The following is a 17,856-nucleotide window of genomic DNA, read 5'->3' as shown; positions in this document are numbered from 1 at the left end:
CACCAGAGATCTATCTAGATGGCTGTCAATGATGAGGCCCTAGGCGGTGTGTGCGCATAGGACAAAGCCCTATGAATTATAGGTGTTGTGCATGGGTGAGGGCAAAAGGTTTGCTCGTGGTCCTAATCACCTAGAGATTTTTTTTTTTGAGTCATGTGGGTGAGAATTTACATGTACCTATTGGTTAGCACCCCTAAAGAGGGTTTTGTGCTGAGTAGCCTATTTGGCTAGATTTGTGAGCTTACCCTTGAGTTTATCTTTGAGTGGTTGTATAAGCTCTGACATTTGTAGCACTGGCCCTTGGTTTGTAGCTCTGACATTTGTAGCACTGGCCCTTGGTTTGGTGATGAAGTTGAGGGGCGGGGTGGAGGATCATGGTCGAGGCTTCGTGGGGGGAAAGGGCTCGGCGGCGAATTGAGCTTTTGAGTGCCCATGGGTTGGGTGTGGGCAAGTCCACAGGCTTTAGTTGATGAAGAGAGGACTTGCTTGCCTGTTGGTTGCCAAACCATCTTCATTGATTGGACAAGTACCGGCTTTGTTGGTGTGGTTTGGGTGCACTGCTTATCAGGGGTATGTCGTGGCAAATGATGGAATTGCCATCATGGAAACCTTGAGCTTCTAAGAGGCACTTGGGCACCCATCGTTGCCGAGAGTGATGAGGGCACGTGGTTGACGAGGTTTGTTGGGTTTTTGTCGACAAGGCTTTGAGCTAGGAGTAGGTTGTTGATGCTGAGGATAGGCTTTTGATTGTGGTTTTAGGAGCCATAGGTGTGTGCTGCCTTCATGGAAGCCTTGAGCTTTGAGCACATTGGTAGGCACCCCTAGCGTTGGTGGCTTTGCTATGCTTGGGGTTGCCTAACCTTTCGCCTTGGGGCCGTTTGTCTCGGCAGCTTCTTGGGGAGTTGTTGTGGTGGATGAGCATAGGCAGTGTGCTTGGGTAGCCAAAGGCGAGTGTTGCCTTCGTAGTAGCCTTGTGCTCGTAAATAGGCAGTCAAGGACTAGCCAATGTTGAAACTTTGGCTTAGGGTTGATTTTGGTTGGCTTTGTTGGCTTCTTGCGGTTGGGTTTTAAAGATGGCCATTGTGAGATCTAGAGTTCTGTGTAGCCATCATAGAACTCTTGAGCTGTAAGAAGATTCTTGGGCACCCACCATTTATTGCCATGATAAAGGTAAGAGGTCGGGGTGCTTGTGATGTGGGTGGTTGAGGATTTAGAGTTGAGGGGGATTGTCGATGACGAGGCTTGATTGTCAATGTTGGATGATGTCGGACAGTGGCCTTTCGACCATATTTGGTGAGGCATGGGATGTGGTAACAGGGGAAACTTCTGGTGATGATGATGGGACTTGAGGGGGAAGGGTAGTCGGGGATGAGGGTGTGTGGAGGATGTCCTTTTGGGGACAAAAGAGGAGGGTGGCTTTGTTGCCGTTGATTTTCATGGTGGCCGTTTCTTCTTGCCAATTGATTTGGCAGTGAGTGGCATCAATCCACTCTTTTCCAATGATAATCCGGCCTTGGAGTGCTCCTGCATCTAGGACATGAAATCTGCACTCCAACTGGTTATTTCCTTTGAAAATTTTAGGAATGAAATACCCAACACTCATTAAATACTTTTCATGTGAGATTTGAATGTAAGTCTTTTCGTGTGTGTAAGTGTGGGTTTTCCAAGAGCTTTCCACACCTCCAAGAATATGAGATTGGTGTGGACCAAAGGGTAGATGTGGGCTTGCCACCGTTTTAGACCGTTCACAATCAGGACGCCAATCCATATTCTTGGTGGGTTTAGTTTTGGTAGTAGTGCGGGGGTAGCCTGGAAGACTTACCAGTTATTTTTGCGTGTAAGAGAGTACCCTCTGTGGAAGTAGGTGGTGTGGGTAGAGGATCAAAGGATCATTGTACTGGCTCCTGACAGGCTTCTGACGTGACCCTTGAATTACAAGCTTTTTGGAGGAAAAAAATTATTTTCGTCATACATATTGGTTGGGTGGTGTTTTTTCCACCTCAAAATGTAAAAAAATAAAAAATAAAAATTTTCACTTTTTGGGGCCCACCTAAATACGAGAATGTTTTGCTGATGTGGAAGGGAGATATGGTGGGAGTTAATAAGAAAGGAGATTTCATACTAACAAGAAAGATTCAATTTGTAGAGAGTGAAGATAAAAAATTCAAAAAGTAAGAGTATGAGAAAAGTCAAAAAGTAAGAGAGTATGAGAATATTCCCTTTAAAAAGTGAAACTAGGAGGGTATGGCTGATGTGGCAAGGCGAAAAATAAGGGTCATCATAGCCTTTGTCTCCCTTAAGCCCAACTTTTTAAGCTTTAATCCCTTAAAATTAGGAATTGTTAGGAGGCACTTTTTGGGTCCAAAAAATTCCTAATGTTCAAGAGTCATACCATGGACAGCTACAGTGGGTGTCCTGTTCATAATGTGTACATAGCAGTTGCTATTCCCTTCTCACTGGGAACCCTAGCATCTTTTCTACTCTCCATTCTCCCTCCCTCTCTATGCATTGACCTTTGCTCGTTCGCACCGTCGCTCCGTGCCTCTCTGCTTGTCGAATTCTGCCAGTCCGCCTCTGTGCATGTCAAACTCTACCGTCGCACCATGCCTCTCGTAGCTCAGCCAGTCCTGGGTAAGTGGTTTTGTTGGATAAGTTGCCAGTTGCGAGATTAAAGATTGCATTTGATAAGGAGTGATATGTGCATGAGAAGGGGGTTTTCATAGTTTCCATTTACACTAACCAGGGTGAGGTTAGTTTGGTGACTACCGAGATTATGGCTACTTGGGATCCCATTTGGCTAGATGTGAACATGGAGTTTGAAGATGACTCAAGCTTGTGTCCTTGCTTGAAACATTTGTCCAATCATATGTTTTATGTTTGGGAGGGGAATCATCGAACCGTGGCTTGGATGGGGGCCATTGCCAAGAGGTTTCTTTATCGTCGTCACGTGAGAAGCATGTGCATGTGCTTTTTACAGTGATTGATCCAAGGAAAGTGAGCGAGATTTCTCTCCTTTCTTGCTTCCAATGCATGAATTTGTAAGTATCTAATTACTCAAAGCTTTCTTGTAGCTTGAGGGTAGTTGTGTTATCAGCGGAGTTGATTGTACTGGTAGCATTCTTGACCCAAGGATGACTGCTTCTTTTGTCTCACCTATGGGAACCACATAAAACTTACAAGCCAATGGGTTAGAGATAGTATGTACAATTTGTGTAAAAGACCCAAGGCTTTGTATGCATTTTCCACTAGGCAATTGAATTTTGGCATGGGCAGTGTTAAGAGATGGTTTGTCTAGGGAGACCCATGTTTCCCATGGCAAAAGATTGTGGCTTGTTGTGGGAGACAACAAGGCACATTTTCTTTACATATTTCTCCCAAAGGGGAAATCTAGCCATACCCTAAGGGTGGTCGTTTCGTGTTGGAGTTACGCGTACACTCAAGGTGTTAAGTGAGACAATAGCCTTGTAGGGTTGATGAAGGGTATGGCCATTGGGGAGCACGAATTGCGTGTCGAGTTTGCGATTTGGGAGGGTATCAAGTGTTTTCAACTAGTCGACCATGTATGGCACCCGTGCGTCATCAAGGGCTTGATGACAAGCATCGCAAACAAAGAGATCATTGCTCCTGGTGGTGGTCATAGAGTCTTCGGCAAAGAGATCTTTGGCCATGGGATGTGAGTGCTAGGTATATAAATAAACTTTGAGCGTTTGAGACCCTTTGCGGAGGTAGACATGTTGTGTGTCCCAGTCATGGATCAGTTGTGTTTGTCGCATGAAGGGTCTGCTCTCTCAGGATGCTATCACTCATAGGCGGCATTAAAAACGTCACATGACTATAAATGTGAGGTTGAAGGTCATGTCACAGAATTTTACCTTGAGATTATCCCGTTAGGCCCAGGGATCGTACAGATTTCCCGTCTGTAAGCTTTATCACCAATGTGGTGGGATTAAGACGTGGTTGGCCCTAGTTTTCCTAGCATGTTCTTGTGAGGATACTTATGCCAGCACCTCCATCTAGGATGCCTTTGGCCACATGCCCGTTATAGGAAATGGGCAGGGTTGTGTTTGTGTCATCACCTTCAAAGTCATGGATCAGTTGTGTTTGTCGCATGAAGGGTCTGCTCTCTCAGGATGCTATCACTCATAGGCGGCATTACAAACGTCACATGACTATAAATGTGATGCTATCACTCATAGGCGGCATTACAAATGTCACATGACTATAAATGTGTCCTAGTCATGGATCAGTTGTGTTTGTCGCATGAAGGGTCTGCTCTCTCAGGATGCTATCACTCATAGGCGGCATTACAAATGTCACATGACTATAAATGTGAGGTTGAAGGTCATGTCACAGAATTTTACCTTGAGATTATCCCGTTAGGCCCAGGGATCGTACAGATTTCCCGTCTGTAAGCTTTATCACCAATGTGGTGGGATTAAGACGTGGTTGGCCCTAGTTTTCCTAGCATGTTCTTGTGAGGATACTTATGCCAGCACCTCCATCTAGGATGCCTTTGGCCACATGCCCGTTATAGGAAATGGGCAGGCTTGTGTTTGTGTCATCACCTTCAAAGTAGTGACCCAACACATATACTTGAATTGTTGGTGTGCCTTTGGGTTGTGGGTTGTGTTGATGGAGTAGTTCAGGATGATGGGATGACTTAGATTCATCCAAGGAATCTGAGTCAGCTCTCTCCTCTACAAAAGCCTAGAGTTTTAATTCCACCAATCCCCAAGGTCACTCCATAAATTTGGATTACCTTTTAACAAGGTTCCAATGGGCATTTGGATTTGGGAGGAAAGGAAGGCTGAGAGGCCGTCAAGGTCACGTTGATGAGGAGCTTTCTCAGGTGTGGGGCCTTAATCATAAGGTGGACCAACAATGGTATATGAAAGTTCAATGTGGTCCTTATTTGATGGGGGTGGAGGTTGAGATTTGGGTGCCGTAGGAGGGTAAAATACCTCAACAAATTTTGTGTGGGACCTTGTGAGTCGCTATTGGACTCTGTGTTATTGAGCTGTTCGATGATGTGAACGTGGGAGTTGGTCTTGGTGGCCACCTGTGGAATATGCACGGGAGGATTAGGAGGCACATGCGGGGCAAGATCTTTGTTTGTCAAAGTCACCTTGGCCAATGTGTTGTTTCTTTTGGGATATGGCCTTCTTTAGCTTGTCCTGCAATTGTGTGATGACATTCAATGGGACAATGGATATCTTCCCATGTTGATGAATGCTCAACATGTTGAGAGATGGCATGCCTTCGATTGTGGAGTGAGAAATTGATTGTAAAGGGCAATCCTTGAAGTAATGGTCGATTCCACATGCATGAAATTGTGGTATCACGGGCATGTGTTTCTTTTGAGGGCATTCAACCACTCTGTAGGGTCCCTAGAGCAGAGGAAACACTGAAGAGATGGTTTCCATGCGGGTGCACCAACAGATTTGGTTAAAGACCTCTATGTGGAATACAGGGTCTCCAACTCCGTGGAATTTCGATAGAAGAGTGAAATTTTTTGTCCACATGGGTTGTGTATGTGAGGTTTGCGGGTGCAATTGTTGGGACACTCCCCTTCCTAGAGCGTGTGCTAAGCTCGAAATGTCAAGTTCTGGTTCAAGGGGAGGTGGTGTAAGGGTGGGAGAGGTGGGAATAGATCCGTTGTTAGAGGGGGAGATACGTGGGTGTGTTCACGACATCTATTCACATGGGGGTGCATGTATGGAGAGTGGGGCACTAGATGAGGGCTCTTCATAAATCGTTTTGCCCTTACGGGCGGCCAAACGTGTTTGGCATCGCGACCACATGTGAATGTGCAATTATGGCCGGGTTGTCGCCGCTTAATGGAATGGAGGCGTTGGGGGCATCCAACCATGACTGAAAGGTGTCCATCGTGTGTGGGGAACCCTAGGAAAGCTTCAATGGTGCGCACGTGCACCTAGAATAGGAGTTTTGGCTCTCTTTTGCCTCGTGCGTGAATGCACCCTTAAGGTAAAAAATGGTCTTTTGAGGGATTTTATGTGTGTAAAAACGACCCTAGTAAGTCGGGGAGGTAGACCATAAGCACCCCTAAACATTTGGAAATTTAAAAAAAAAAGATTTTTTGTTTTGGGACGGTACGTCCGTGGCTTTATGAAGGTACATCCATGGTCTTAGGAAGGTATGGCCGTGGCATTTTTTTGCGAAGGTACGGCCGTGGCCTAGAAAGGTATAGTCATGGTAATTTTTTTTTGTGTGAGAAGGTAAGTCCGTACAATGCTTACGAGCATACGTTCGTGGCTTTATAAGAAGGTATGGTCTTGGCAAAAAAAAACCACTTTTTTTTGGCGGTACGTCCGTATGCTTATGAGCGTATGTCTGTGGCCTTAGGAAGGTATGATCGTGGTAAAAAAAAATTTTGGGAAGGTACGTCCGCACGCTTACAAGCCAAAAAATTTAAAATATATATATTTTTTGGGACGGTACGTCCGCACTTTATGTTTAAGCAAAAACCCTCTTCTTTGAGCTCTCTAATCACCCAAATCTCTAGTTTTTTTAAACCTAAACACCTAATCCTACTCCCAACCATAAGCTATGCACAAAATCAAAATCAAAACAAAAATAACAAAACAAATCAACAAAAAAAATCCAACAACCAAAAACCAAATGCCAAAGCTACTTACTTAGCACCGAGCTATGGAGACTCCGTCGCATTCGAATCAAAGAAGGCTTTTGACAAGTAGCGGATTGGCGCTACCTGGCCATGGTGCCAAAGATGTTAAGCTCACCCTAACATGTCATGGGAAGTTGCCGATCCGCTGAGCTTGAGCCAGGCTCAAGAGCTCCACTGTAGCCGCTCGTTATCGTCGTCCTCCCATACTCATCACACCGAGGCGGTTGCTCTAATCCAACGGGTGGTACAACCTCTCTCGCGAAGATCGTGTGGGATCTCTGTGGAAGATGATTGCGATGGTAGCCTCATCACTCAAGCAAGAGGGAGAGAAGAAGCAAGAGGGAACAAGTGATTAGCACTAGTCACTCCCAAACCCTAACCCTAAAGCACACACCACATGCTAGATTAGAGTTGCAACAAGAGAGAGGGAGAGAGAACAATACACTTCTATTGCACAAATGGGAGAATGAGTTACAAACAAGAGAAATTGGCTTTTATAGTTCCAAGCCTTTTCCTACTAGGCCGCCCGGGAGTAAGTGACCCGAGGTACCTAAAACATAGTTACAAGGCTTTTTTCTATAAGTTTGGCCAACTGACCAAGATCTTCTTGTTTTTCCTTCAAAGCTCAATACTTGGGAGCGTCTTTAGGGCATTTTCCTCATCAAAAATATAGTGTGAATGCCCATTACATAAGTATGCGGACATAGTTGTCGTAGGAATGTGTAACCAATATGTGGTTTAAGTTTTTCATGACGTGAAAAACTTAGTGATTTTTCACGGTGTGAAAATCTCGTGAAGGTCACTTTGGGTGGATTTGAGTTGATGATGAGGCTAGGATGAATTGCGGATGTGACCATCAGCTTCATCTCCCTTTTTATGATGATTTTCACAGGCGTGAAAAACTAATAGTTTTTTGTGTCGTGAAAAACATTTTATGTTTGTGAAAATGTTGACTTTTGTAAAGGTTATCCTTGCCTGAGTTCGTTGGATCGATTTTTTATGAATATGCCAAATGATAACTGAATTTCCTTCTTGAATGGATGAAAAGATGTTGGTGTAGATTCTCCTATTCAGCCTTTGTACATTTCTCTTATCTCAAGGTTGTATAGTCACTTTATGTAAGTTCAACTTAATTTACCTAATTTTAAGAGAGATTAGTGAGAAATAAGCTCTTTAAGTATAATTAATAAAATTAAGCATATAAGAGCCTCAATATTAAATAAGCTCTTTAAGTATAATTAATAAAATTAAGCATATGAGAGCCTCAATACTCAAAATCTCAATTGTGTAATCAAAATTCTAATTGATCTTAATCTCTTACTAATAATATCTAATTATTCTTAAAAAGAGATTAATAAATATTCAGCAACAAGAGATTAACCTAATTTTAGATTTGAAAGAATCTGAGGCTTCATTTAGGATTGATTCATGACCCCAACTTTAATTTAGGATTGATTCATGACCCCAACTTTAATTTCTCAAACCACTCTCTTAATTCTTTGCTAATTACAAAATAAGCTCAGTAATCACACTTTTTAAAACTCCAATTACTCACTAATTAAGAGGAGATTTCACTTGGGGATTTTCTTCCCTTAATTACAAAATAAGCTCAGTAATCACACTTTTTAAAACTCCAATTACTCACTAATTAAGAGATTCACTTGGGGATTTTTTTGGGGCTTAACAATGATCTAAAGGTCAATCTATAATCAACAAATTACTCTAGAAGGAAGCATAATAATTTATTATAATTTTAATAAGAAAAATAGGTGTTTTTTTCTAAATTGAGATTAAGAAGAAATTAGGGCTATGTGAAAAATCAAAATGGCTACTTACTCCTTCAAATTGAGATTGATAAAATCTTGGGCAAATCTGATAAATTTTCAACTCCCAACTGAATACCCTCTCTTTAAAATTGGAGCCCTCCTCCTTGCTTGGTAGAAGCAAAGCTTCAGTGTAAAGACGATGAGGGTGACCCCTACCTCACTCATATAGGGATTAGAGGGCTCATCCATGCAGAAAGAGGTGGCCCAAGGGAGTGGAATACATGTGAAGAATCAAAACAACCATTTACCCCTTCAATTTGAGATTGATAAAATCTTGGGCAAATCCAACAACATTTCGGCCCCCACCTCTCCAAAATTGACACCCCCCCCTTCTTGCTTGGTAGAAAGCAAAGCTTTGGCTTAAAGATGACGAGGATGTCTCTTAAGAGTCCCCTTCCTCACTTACATAGGGATTATTAGAAGGCTCATCCATGCAAAAAGAGGTGGTCCAAAGTTGTGAATACATGAAGCATGAGCATGCACTATACTAGCTTCTCTCCTTTTGCTTTTCCTTCTCATGTATAACTCTTTTTTAGTTAATTTTTCTTATCATAAGCCTAAAGCCATAAGACCATTCAATTTTAAAAGCTTTCTTATTTAAATTGTTTGCCTCTACATAATATATGCCTTGCACAAACATCATTTCAAAGTTCAGGTAAGTTTTCAAGGTCATCATCAAGCCTGAAACAAAATTTGTAGGTTTTGGATGGCTTCTGATCAATTTTGACTTTGAGCATAAACAAACACATACATTACATTTTTTGAGTCTGAACAATATCGTTATAATTATTTATAACAATATTCATTAATAGAGGGATCTTACAGAGGTAGACAATATGGTCCCTGTGTGGCCTTTGGGGAAACAGCTCTTTGGAGGAAGTAATGGGGTGGGTGAAGTTTACTCTGGGAAGAGGAAATTCATGTAGATTTGTCATTCAAATAACACCATGCGGTTCTAGTAGTTTTTTCATGCCATGTTGAGATGGGCCTAAGCCCGCACGAGTGACTTCCATCAATTCTTAATTCAAGAAGCTCCACTATGGTGTAGTGTCACGCATCATCCATGCATGGGGATGATGCACGTGACTTGGAGGTGGCAAAAATATGGGTTTTTCAAAGGGAGTATACATATATTCTAAAACGGGAAATGATCTCACCTTGGGTTATCTTTGGTACATCTTCAAGTCTTTTGTCAAGATATAGTACAAGATCTTTTGCTGGCAATAAGCATAGCAGCATGGGGCGTTGTTTTTCCAGTTTCGAGCAGTTTTTCAACACCTTTGTGATGATATGATATACTCCTGTTCTTTCTTATAACAGTAATTGACAGCAAAACCTATGTATTCCTGTGCCTCTACAGCACATCCTCGTCCGCATCCCCATCATTGGAAAGACAAAACACCTTATTGCCTGAATTTTGGCCCGACGACTTTGCAGTACATCCTCATCATTGGTCTCTCTGACTGTGCTGATCTGTGCTCTTAAAAATGGATGTGAGAACGTGTACAAGTATGAGTCTCTGATCTTCTTAGGTCTTGTAAAACCGAACATCAAAGTATCTCACTTAGGCAGAGGGCCGATACTCGTTGTTGTTTAACGTAACATGGTGGTGGTGCCTCCAAGAATTACAGCATCTCACTTCGGTAGAGGGTCACAGAAGTCAGATACTTGTAATTGTTTTATGTGGTAGTACCTCAAAGAAGGATTCAATACCCCCCGCCCCCCACCTCCCCCCCTCTTCCTTTCCCCTCTCCTCTCTCTCTCCCCTCCCGACAAAATTGAAAGTAATTGCCTGTGGGGGACAAATACCAAACAAATACAGGTATGCCACGCGGCAATGGAATTGGGAAATCTCTAGGATAATAACAGAATTGAACCCCAACAATTAACAAAACAGCTTTCATGGCAATAGCCATATCCCAACCCTACCATTACAGTGCATGCAATATGCAAACTGGGTGTAAAAAACAATTAAGGCTGTTACTATGTAATATACAGGATGTCAGAAGTGTACAAAGCTAAACAAGCCAAGCTCAAGCAGAGCCTACAAAGTAGTTGCAGCTTGTTTGCAAACCGTTAACATGTGGTTCCAGGCAAGCCTTCTCCATCAAGCTCCTGGTTAACTTTGAAAGGTTCTCAACAGCATCTCTCGTAGCCTCTAGAGCTGCCTCCCTCTCAATCAACCTGGCTTTTAGAGCATCAAAAGCAAGAAAGTCGTGAGAACTCTGAGTTTCTATAAGATCTGCTGCAATCTCAGGGCTATACAGAACAGTCTCATCCTGTTTGTTGTCGGCTTTAACAAGCTCCTGTCCCAATTCTGCAAGGTTTTTGAGAGCACACATCGCAGCCTCTGCATTGAGCTTTGCAGCTTCTAGCTCCAGATTTTCTATAGCAGCCTCAGCTATGGTTTGATGTTTGGGTCCACCCCGTGTTTGGGCTAGAACATGAAGCATGGTAAGAGCGTTCGCTTCCTCCATGATTTCCTCTCTCAATTTCATAAGCTCTCCTTCCCGTGCTTCCATTTTTTGAAGTAAATTGTTTAGTTCTTCGTCTTTGGCAATAAGTTCCCTTTGAGCTTCCAAAAGCTCAACCTCCCTGGCTCGTAGACAACATTTCAAGGCTGCCAGCTCCGCCTCTGCTTCCTTCAGATGCCCACTATCGGTTTCAGATTTCTTCTTCAGATGCTGAATTTGAAGCTCCTTCTCGAGGTTTTCTCGATTTGAAGCAAACAGTTGGTAGTTGGCTTGCATTAATTGTGTCTCACCGTTAAGGATTGCAGCCTTGGCTGGGTTAGCTGCACCTGCCAAGGTTTGAGACAATGTGGCAATCTGTTCAATGATGGATGTTGCCTCTGACAATCTGATACTTTTACAATTCAGAGACACTGTCATAGTTTTTAGCTGCTCTTCTTTCTCATTAAGCTGAGAGGTCACTTTTCCTAGCTGAACCTCCATTGCCTGCATATCAGTGGTCAGCTGAAAGACCTCATTTTGTAATAATTGCACTTTCTTCTGTGCTTCTTGCAATTCGACACCTTTATCCTTTAGGAGGAGCTGATTAAAAGCATAATCCGAATTCAATTGTTGCACTTCCAACTTTGTAGACAGTAGCTCCGCCTCCTTCAACTGTAATAGAAGCTGTGTATCTGAAAGCCCAGAATCCTTGCGTTGCAGATCTAACCTAAAAGCATTCACTTCAGCTATGGAGTCCTGCAAAGCTCTTTTCTGCTCCTGAAGCTCTGTCTTCATAGCCACAGCTTGTTGTTGACCTTCATCCCAGTCCTTCTTTAGATTGCTGTAAGATAGCTGTATGGACGTGTGTTGCGCTTTCTCTGCATCAAGCTCTTTCTGTATTCGTGACAATTCTATCTCCAAATTCTTCAACAAGAGATTGTATTGCAAAATCTCGTCTTGTTGGTTTCTGTTTTGCATCTCCTGCACCTTCAACTTGCTGCGAAAGTTTTGAATCTCCTTTTGCGACAGTTCTAGCTCGCCCCGCACCTGAGCTAGCAGAATCTCACAATTCTTAAGCTCCTTCTCTGTAAACTCCTTTTTGGACTTTGTGAAGGACAACTCTTGCTTCAAAGTTTTCATCTGGTCCTGGGCTTTCAACCACATCACCGCTCGCTTCTCTAGATCTGCTTCAGCCCTGCCAAGCTTCTCCTGCTGTAGGCACTTCTCTCTCTCTGCCAAAGTCAAACTCCTTTCACGCTCTTCCAAAGCATTCCTCAGCTCCCCTAACTGACTGGCTTGCTTCGAAATAAAATCCCTTGCCTGAGTTAACCTTGAACCCCTGGCCTCCAGCTCCCTAGCGGCATCTGCCAAGGTCTCTTCTTTCAGTAACAAATCCTTTCTCAAAAGCCCAAGCTCGTTCACTTTATGGTTAAAGGAGTTTTGCTGCATCACAACTTCCTTCTCTCTCTGTCTCACCTCTTCCTGCATTCTGTTAAGCTCTCTTGCTTGCTCAGCACTTCTCTGTTTTGCAGAGACAAGCTCTTCAATGATCCTGCTGTGGGTGCTGAGGGTAGTCTCCATCTCCTTCTCACGGTCCAAAAGCTCACACTTGGCATGTTTGAAGCTTTCTTCTTCTGCCTGGACAGCACTCTCTGCAACCCTGAGTTCTTCCTCTTTCATGTGCAATGCCTCAACTGCTTCATAAACAAAGGCTTTCACAGCGGCAAGGTCATAGTCATGACCTTTACTCTCCTTGGAATCCTGCCCAAGTTTCTGACTGTGCATGAACAGCTTCTCAAGAGCTGCTCGGGTACGGTCAGATGATGAGTTCTCGTTGCTGCTATCATACGTAGCATTCTGGTTACTGAGAACTGCCTTGAATTGGATGCATCGCTTTGGTTTCTCGTTCCAAAGCAAGCTTCGTTTGTCCTACTTGGTTCATAAGAGGTTTAGTGTTTTTCTTGAAATCAAAGGAACATACCTCTCTCTCACATGCACATACACACACACACAGGGGTGTGCACTTATGCCTCGCACTTCAATATTCTCCTAGTCTATGTCCATATGCTCTCTCTCTCTCTCTCTCTCTCTCTCTCTCTCTCTCTCTCTGTGACTGTGTGCGCCAAAGCTAGTGGAATGCCAGCTCCAACCCATTTCATGTGTACTGCAGTTTAATGAGCCTTTAGGTTTATGAACTTCTACTTTGAGACCTTTCATTGCCTACACATTGTAGTTGGTCTCGAAGGTCATATTTCGTCTTTACGGTCCTCTCTCTCTCTCTCTCTCTCTCTCTCTCTCTCTCTCTCTCACACACACACACACACACACACACACACACACATTCATTATGTGTACATATATATGTTAATTCCCAAACTAACAAAAAACAAAGTGCGATGAGAGTCTACTCACAAAGCTTCAAATCATCAACTTCATCATGGATACGTACTATGATATCCCCACTCAAGTCATCGACGCCCAAGAGTAGGTGCAGGTTTATGCTTAAAGATATGTCACCGTCATAAACAAATCTTCATTTGATAAACCGAGTTTCTGCCAGGTTTCCGGAGGTGAAGGGAAAACTCGGACATGATGAAAGCTATCACTAAAGGACAAGTTCACTGCTTTGGATAGAAAGAGGAGGGGGGTGGTGCCTCTCTCTCTCACACACACACACACTTTTGTATGTCCATTATTCTTGAGTTACTCTTCATCCTATTTATGCGCCAACTCGTCCCTGTGTGTTTTGTGTGTGTGTGTGTGTGTTGTGGGGGGGGGCGGGGGGGGGGGGGGAGAAGAAGAAGCAGGGCAAGGGACATCAAAATCACGGACAGGAGCGTACCTTGAAGAGATCCGTCTGAAGTGCAGGCAGGGTGACTATGGCCCGGCAGGACCCTGCAAACGCCATGCTTCTTCAACAGCCCATGTCTTTCTGTAGAAGCCTTTGATTTTCTGCACCTGCTACAGTCCAGCGACTCTCCTTGTGGTATCTATTGTAGTATGCCAAGGGCGCGAACGCTTGGAAAAATTGCAGTAAATGAAGAAAGAGTACACGTGGAGAGCCTACCTTTGTCTTTCTGTGAATTACCCAACAAACAGACGCCACGTTGGCTTGCTTTGTCAGTCCGTCCAATGGGCCGTGACCCCTCCTCCCCTACCTTGTTTCCGAAATTCCTTTGTCCTCTTGGCCTAGTGTCCCATCCATTGCTCAAAAAAACATATTTTTCCAACCAATCAAAATAAGGACAACTCTTAAATCTATCCGTTCTTTTGCCGAACGATATGCATTTAAATAGAGTTGATGTGCAAAGGAACATAAAAATTCTACATGACATTTAGATACAAAGCATATATACAAAGATCAAACTAGTCAATAATAGTATGCATACATCGTAGTATAGGAAGACGTGTAAAGAAACATGATGTGTTAACATGTAGATACACAGCATATGTACAAAGATCGAACTAGGCAACAAAAGTATGCGTACAAAGTAGTATAGGAAGATGCATTAGAAGGAGCAACCAAGCAAGATACATACATGGTACATATAGAGATTATGCAAAGAATAAACAATATAAGTAAGCATATATAAACATGGTACATATATAGATCATACAAAGAATAAACAATACAAGTAAACATATACAAACATGGTTTACATGCATACTATACATGTAGATGGTAGCATACATGGTTTACATGTAGATGGTAGCATACATGGTTTATATCTCGGTTCACATACATACTATACATGTAGATGGTAGTATAGATGTAGACACATAGTAGCAAGAAACTAAAGAGACTAGACATATATCAAATGGAAGAACCCAGTACGATGCATACATAGCACATGCAAACCTATAGCTCTTTGTTGATCTAATGCTATATATTCATATCCCTTGCATCCCATAGTATTGAATTCAAGATAATGGTGTAGAATACTCCAAAACTCCACCATCTTTGATGAAAGTAAAGATACGCTAAACCTGTATACTTGACATGCCCTTCTATAGTTGCTTCGCTTAAAAAGCTTCAAAGTAGTGTTTAGTTGTTTGGAAGACATGGATGGGTGAAGCACATGATACACATCAACATTTATTATTACATAACAGTTCTTTATATCATCCCATGGGCATTCTAGTTTTATACTACAAAATATATAGCCACCTTGAAAAGTTATTAACTTCCCTAGTTTATGACTTTCTATTTAATGTTAGCTACATAAACTTCCCTAGTTTACGCCTTTCTATATACTAAATTGAATAAGGGAGAGGGATGGTCATGATCTTCCTTCAGAGTATACTTGTTTGTTGGTTTCTTCATGGTGGGTAGTCATGATCCTTTCATGCACGTTGGTGGCTTTTCTTGTTGTACCTACTTATGCATGTCTTGCTGATGGAGTTTTGCAAAGCTAAGGTATGGTCCTTATGCTTTGTTCTTGTTCTCTTTTTTGCAGTTCAACAACTTGTGTTGCTTATGAGTTTTGACCCATTTCCACACCATTATCTTTAGTTCCTGCATCGGTTGTTTCTACTATGCATCCAATTCCTTTTGCATCATATAGCAATAAGCCTAGTATAGATAGAGGCATTATCTTCTTCAAGTTCTTTTATGCTTGTTAATTATGTGTAGTAATGGCTTCTGTTTTGCTACATCTTCTAGGTCTCTCATTCTAGCTTTTACTTGATGTCATCCTCCACAACCCTCTCCACTAACCCTAGGACATCCTTGCTCCTTGCTCCATGCTCACTTGGCTCTCCCTTTGCTTAGCTAATATAAGCATCTTCAAGCTCCGACCAGGCTATTAGCTTAAGGCCTCTGATCACCTCCCCACGGCCCCTTAGTTGGACACGAGCTCATAGGAAAGGTCGTAATTGTGTTACTACCCATAACAAACAAAGCATTCACACAACTTTATGATTAAGATAGCAATGTTGAATTTTAGTATTCACAATTGATGTGACTGACCAAGGCATCCATGGTATCTAACATGCTCCTTTACTTTGTGTGTGTCACACCAACAAAAAAAAAAGCACAAACAAAGCAATAGTAGTGAGGCTTTCCATTTGAGCCAAGAGCATTAGATTTAATGCTTCATAGCCCATACAAAGCAATAGCAAGGCTTTACATTTGAGCCTAGAGCATTGATGGACTTAAAGCTTCACAACCCATTTCACTACATTTAACTTTTGTGCTCCTCGGGATAAAATGTAATACACTTAGACCTATAGAAACTCATATACACATGTAGATATGGAGAGTATATGCAGACAGAGAGGAGATAACAAATTGATATATTGATTCTATTGTGCTTACAAATATATAAAGGCATGAAAGGCCATGGGTTGCATCTTTTCATAACACTGCACCCATTTGTTTAGTGTTTGGTTAATAAATAAATTTCAAAGGACGAATCTCTTTGACCTCCTTTTGAGAGAGAACCCTCTCTATCCCCATTAATAAATCGACCTCTAAGCCTAGCTCTAGCTCCACTCAACCCTCAAGAAGCCTTGACCTCCTAGAGGTCAACTTTGGTACATTATGGAAATTTTGCAGGATAGTAGAAGAGTTCAAGGAGGTACATGGTTGGCAAGAGGGGGAAGTTAGTCCATGGAGTTTAAATCTTGTGAGCATTTTTTATGAGGACTAGTTTTCTGTTGTTTCACATGCCCAAAGTCAAAAGCAGGCTACAAATTAAAGTGCTACTGGGTGAAGCAGGAGTTATACACGAAGCTAATGGTGCTTCATGTCAAGGTGTAGCAAGAGATGCCACCTAACAAGGAGCTCTCCATGTGGTTTGCCAAGAGATTTACTTGGGAAAATTGCAATTCTGTGTTGCTTTCTACTGACAAGGATAAATATAAGGTGAATTGGGCTCATGAAGAGGAAGCCATTATGCATGCATGTGAGTTAAAGGGTGAGCTTGATGCGAAGAAGAGGAGGTTTTGCCAGCTATTCTCTTCATCTTCTTTTCTAAAATGTTCCAGTCTGACAATGTTGCAATGAAAATTTGGTCGGGCAAGGAAAAAATGCATTATGATGATGAAGGGAAGCAAGCATTGCATGTTATGGAGCAAAAGGTAGTAGAGTGCATCATGCAATTGAAGGCCGTGCTTGATTAATGGTAGGTTGTTGTTGAGGAGGTTGTTTGTAACCTCCATAAAGTAGAGGGTGCAATGGAGAAGAGAGAGGAGCTCCTAGCCTTTAGCAAGATGTTCCAGACCATCTTTGCAACCATGGAATCCTTGTCCAATGTTCTGAGTTCAGTTGTGCTCAGGGAGGACCTATCCAAAAAACTGAGCAACAAGGAAGACACTGAATCGTTGCATGAGGCCTTGGAGAATGCAAAGGTACATCACTCACATTTAATTGTAGCATTCTTTTAGCACTATGTTCCATCTTCTAGGAGAGTAGTAGAGCTTTGTGTTGTACATGATTATGCAACATCCATTTGGCATCTCTTCGAGGACAATACTTCATACTAGTAGTGCTGCTTAGGTAAGTTGATATATAGTTGTGCTTCCTAAAGTTTGGCACGTATATAGCATTGGGAGCAGTGACCTTGTGGGTGTTACAATTTTCTCATGTTTACTTTGTTTCTATATATAATGTTTATGAAGCCGTGCTGCATTCTCTGAAAGTGCTATATAGCTTTCTGTGCTATATAGCAACATCACTGCTGTCGCGGTGTAGATTTGGGAATGTTGACATGAGAGCTTTATGCACAACCTACAACTACGATGTCAGTCTCTTGTCTTCATTGATATGTGTGTAGGTTGTGTTGAAAACGGCTAATGAAGATTACAAAGGTGCAAGGTAAGAGTTTTGTGCATCTTTTATTGCTACTATGTTAGTCAAGGCTCCACATATGGTTTCTCTATACCCACCAGCCATCCTTGATGTTTGTAATGATGTGAATATTACATCAGC

The 17,856-nt window shown here is 42.3% G+C and overlaps 1 protein-coding gene and 1 long non-coding RNA gene across 2 annotated transcripts; one reads left to right on the top strand and one right to left on the bottom strand.

The window, feature by feature from the left end:
• Positions 1-10,308: 10,308 nt before the first annotated feature.
• LOC147635961 (uncharacterized) lies at positions 10,309-14,002 on the bottom strand. The gene is made up of 2 exons (XM_086801386.1): positions 13,768-14,002; positions 10,309-12,854 (listed from the first exon to the last, which is right to left on the bottom strand). The coding sequence occupies exons 1-2, from the start codon at positions 13,831-13,833 to the stop codon at positions 10,506-10,508; spliced, it is 2,415 nt and encodes an 804-aa protein (XP_086657512.1). The 5' UTR covers positions 13,834-14,002; the 3' UTR covers positions 10,309-10,505.
• LOC147635962 (uncharacterized) lies at positions 13,590-13,913 on the top strand. The gene is made up of 2 exons (XR_015266477.1): positions 13,590-13,689; positions 13,733-13,913. It is a non-coding gene; the product is annotated as an uncharacterized LOC147635962 (long non-coding RNA).
• Positions 14,003-17,856: the final 3,854 nt, after the last annotated feature.

This window comes from Cibotium barometz, chromosome 8 (assembly GCF_041138505.1).
Source record: "Cibotium barometz isolate CiBa-2024 chromosome 8, ASM4113850v1, whole genome shotgun sequence".
NCBI lineage: Eukaryota > Viridiplantae > Streptophyta > Polypodiopsida > Cyatheales > Cibotiaceae > Cibotium > Cibotium barometz.
Note: the sequence above shows the minus strand (reverse complement) of the source record. Positions and strands in the feature narration are given on the sequence as shown.

What these genes read in the sequence shown, in the direction of transcription:
- LOC147635961 (XM_086801386.1), bottom strand. Translation starts at nt 13,833, where the DNA reads ATGGCGTTTGCAGGGTCCTGCCGGGCCATAGTCACCCTGCCTGCACTT. An exon ending in TTCAGACGGATCTCTTCAAG is followed by an intron (nt 12,855 to 13,767) that starts GTACGCTCCTGT and finishes TGAACCAAGTAG; the next exon opens with GACAAACGAAGCTTGCTTTG.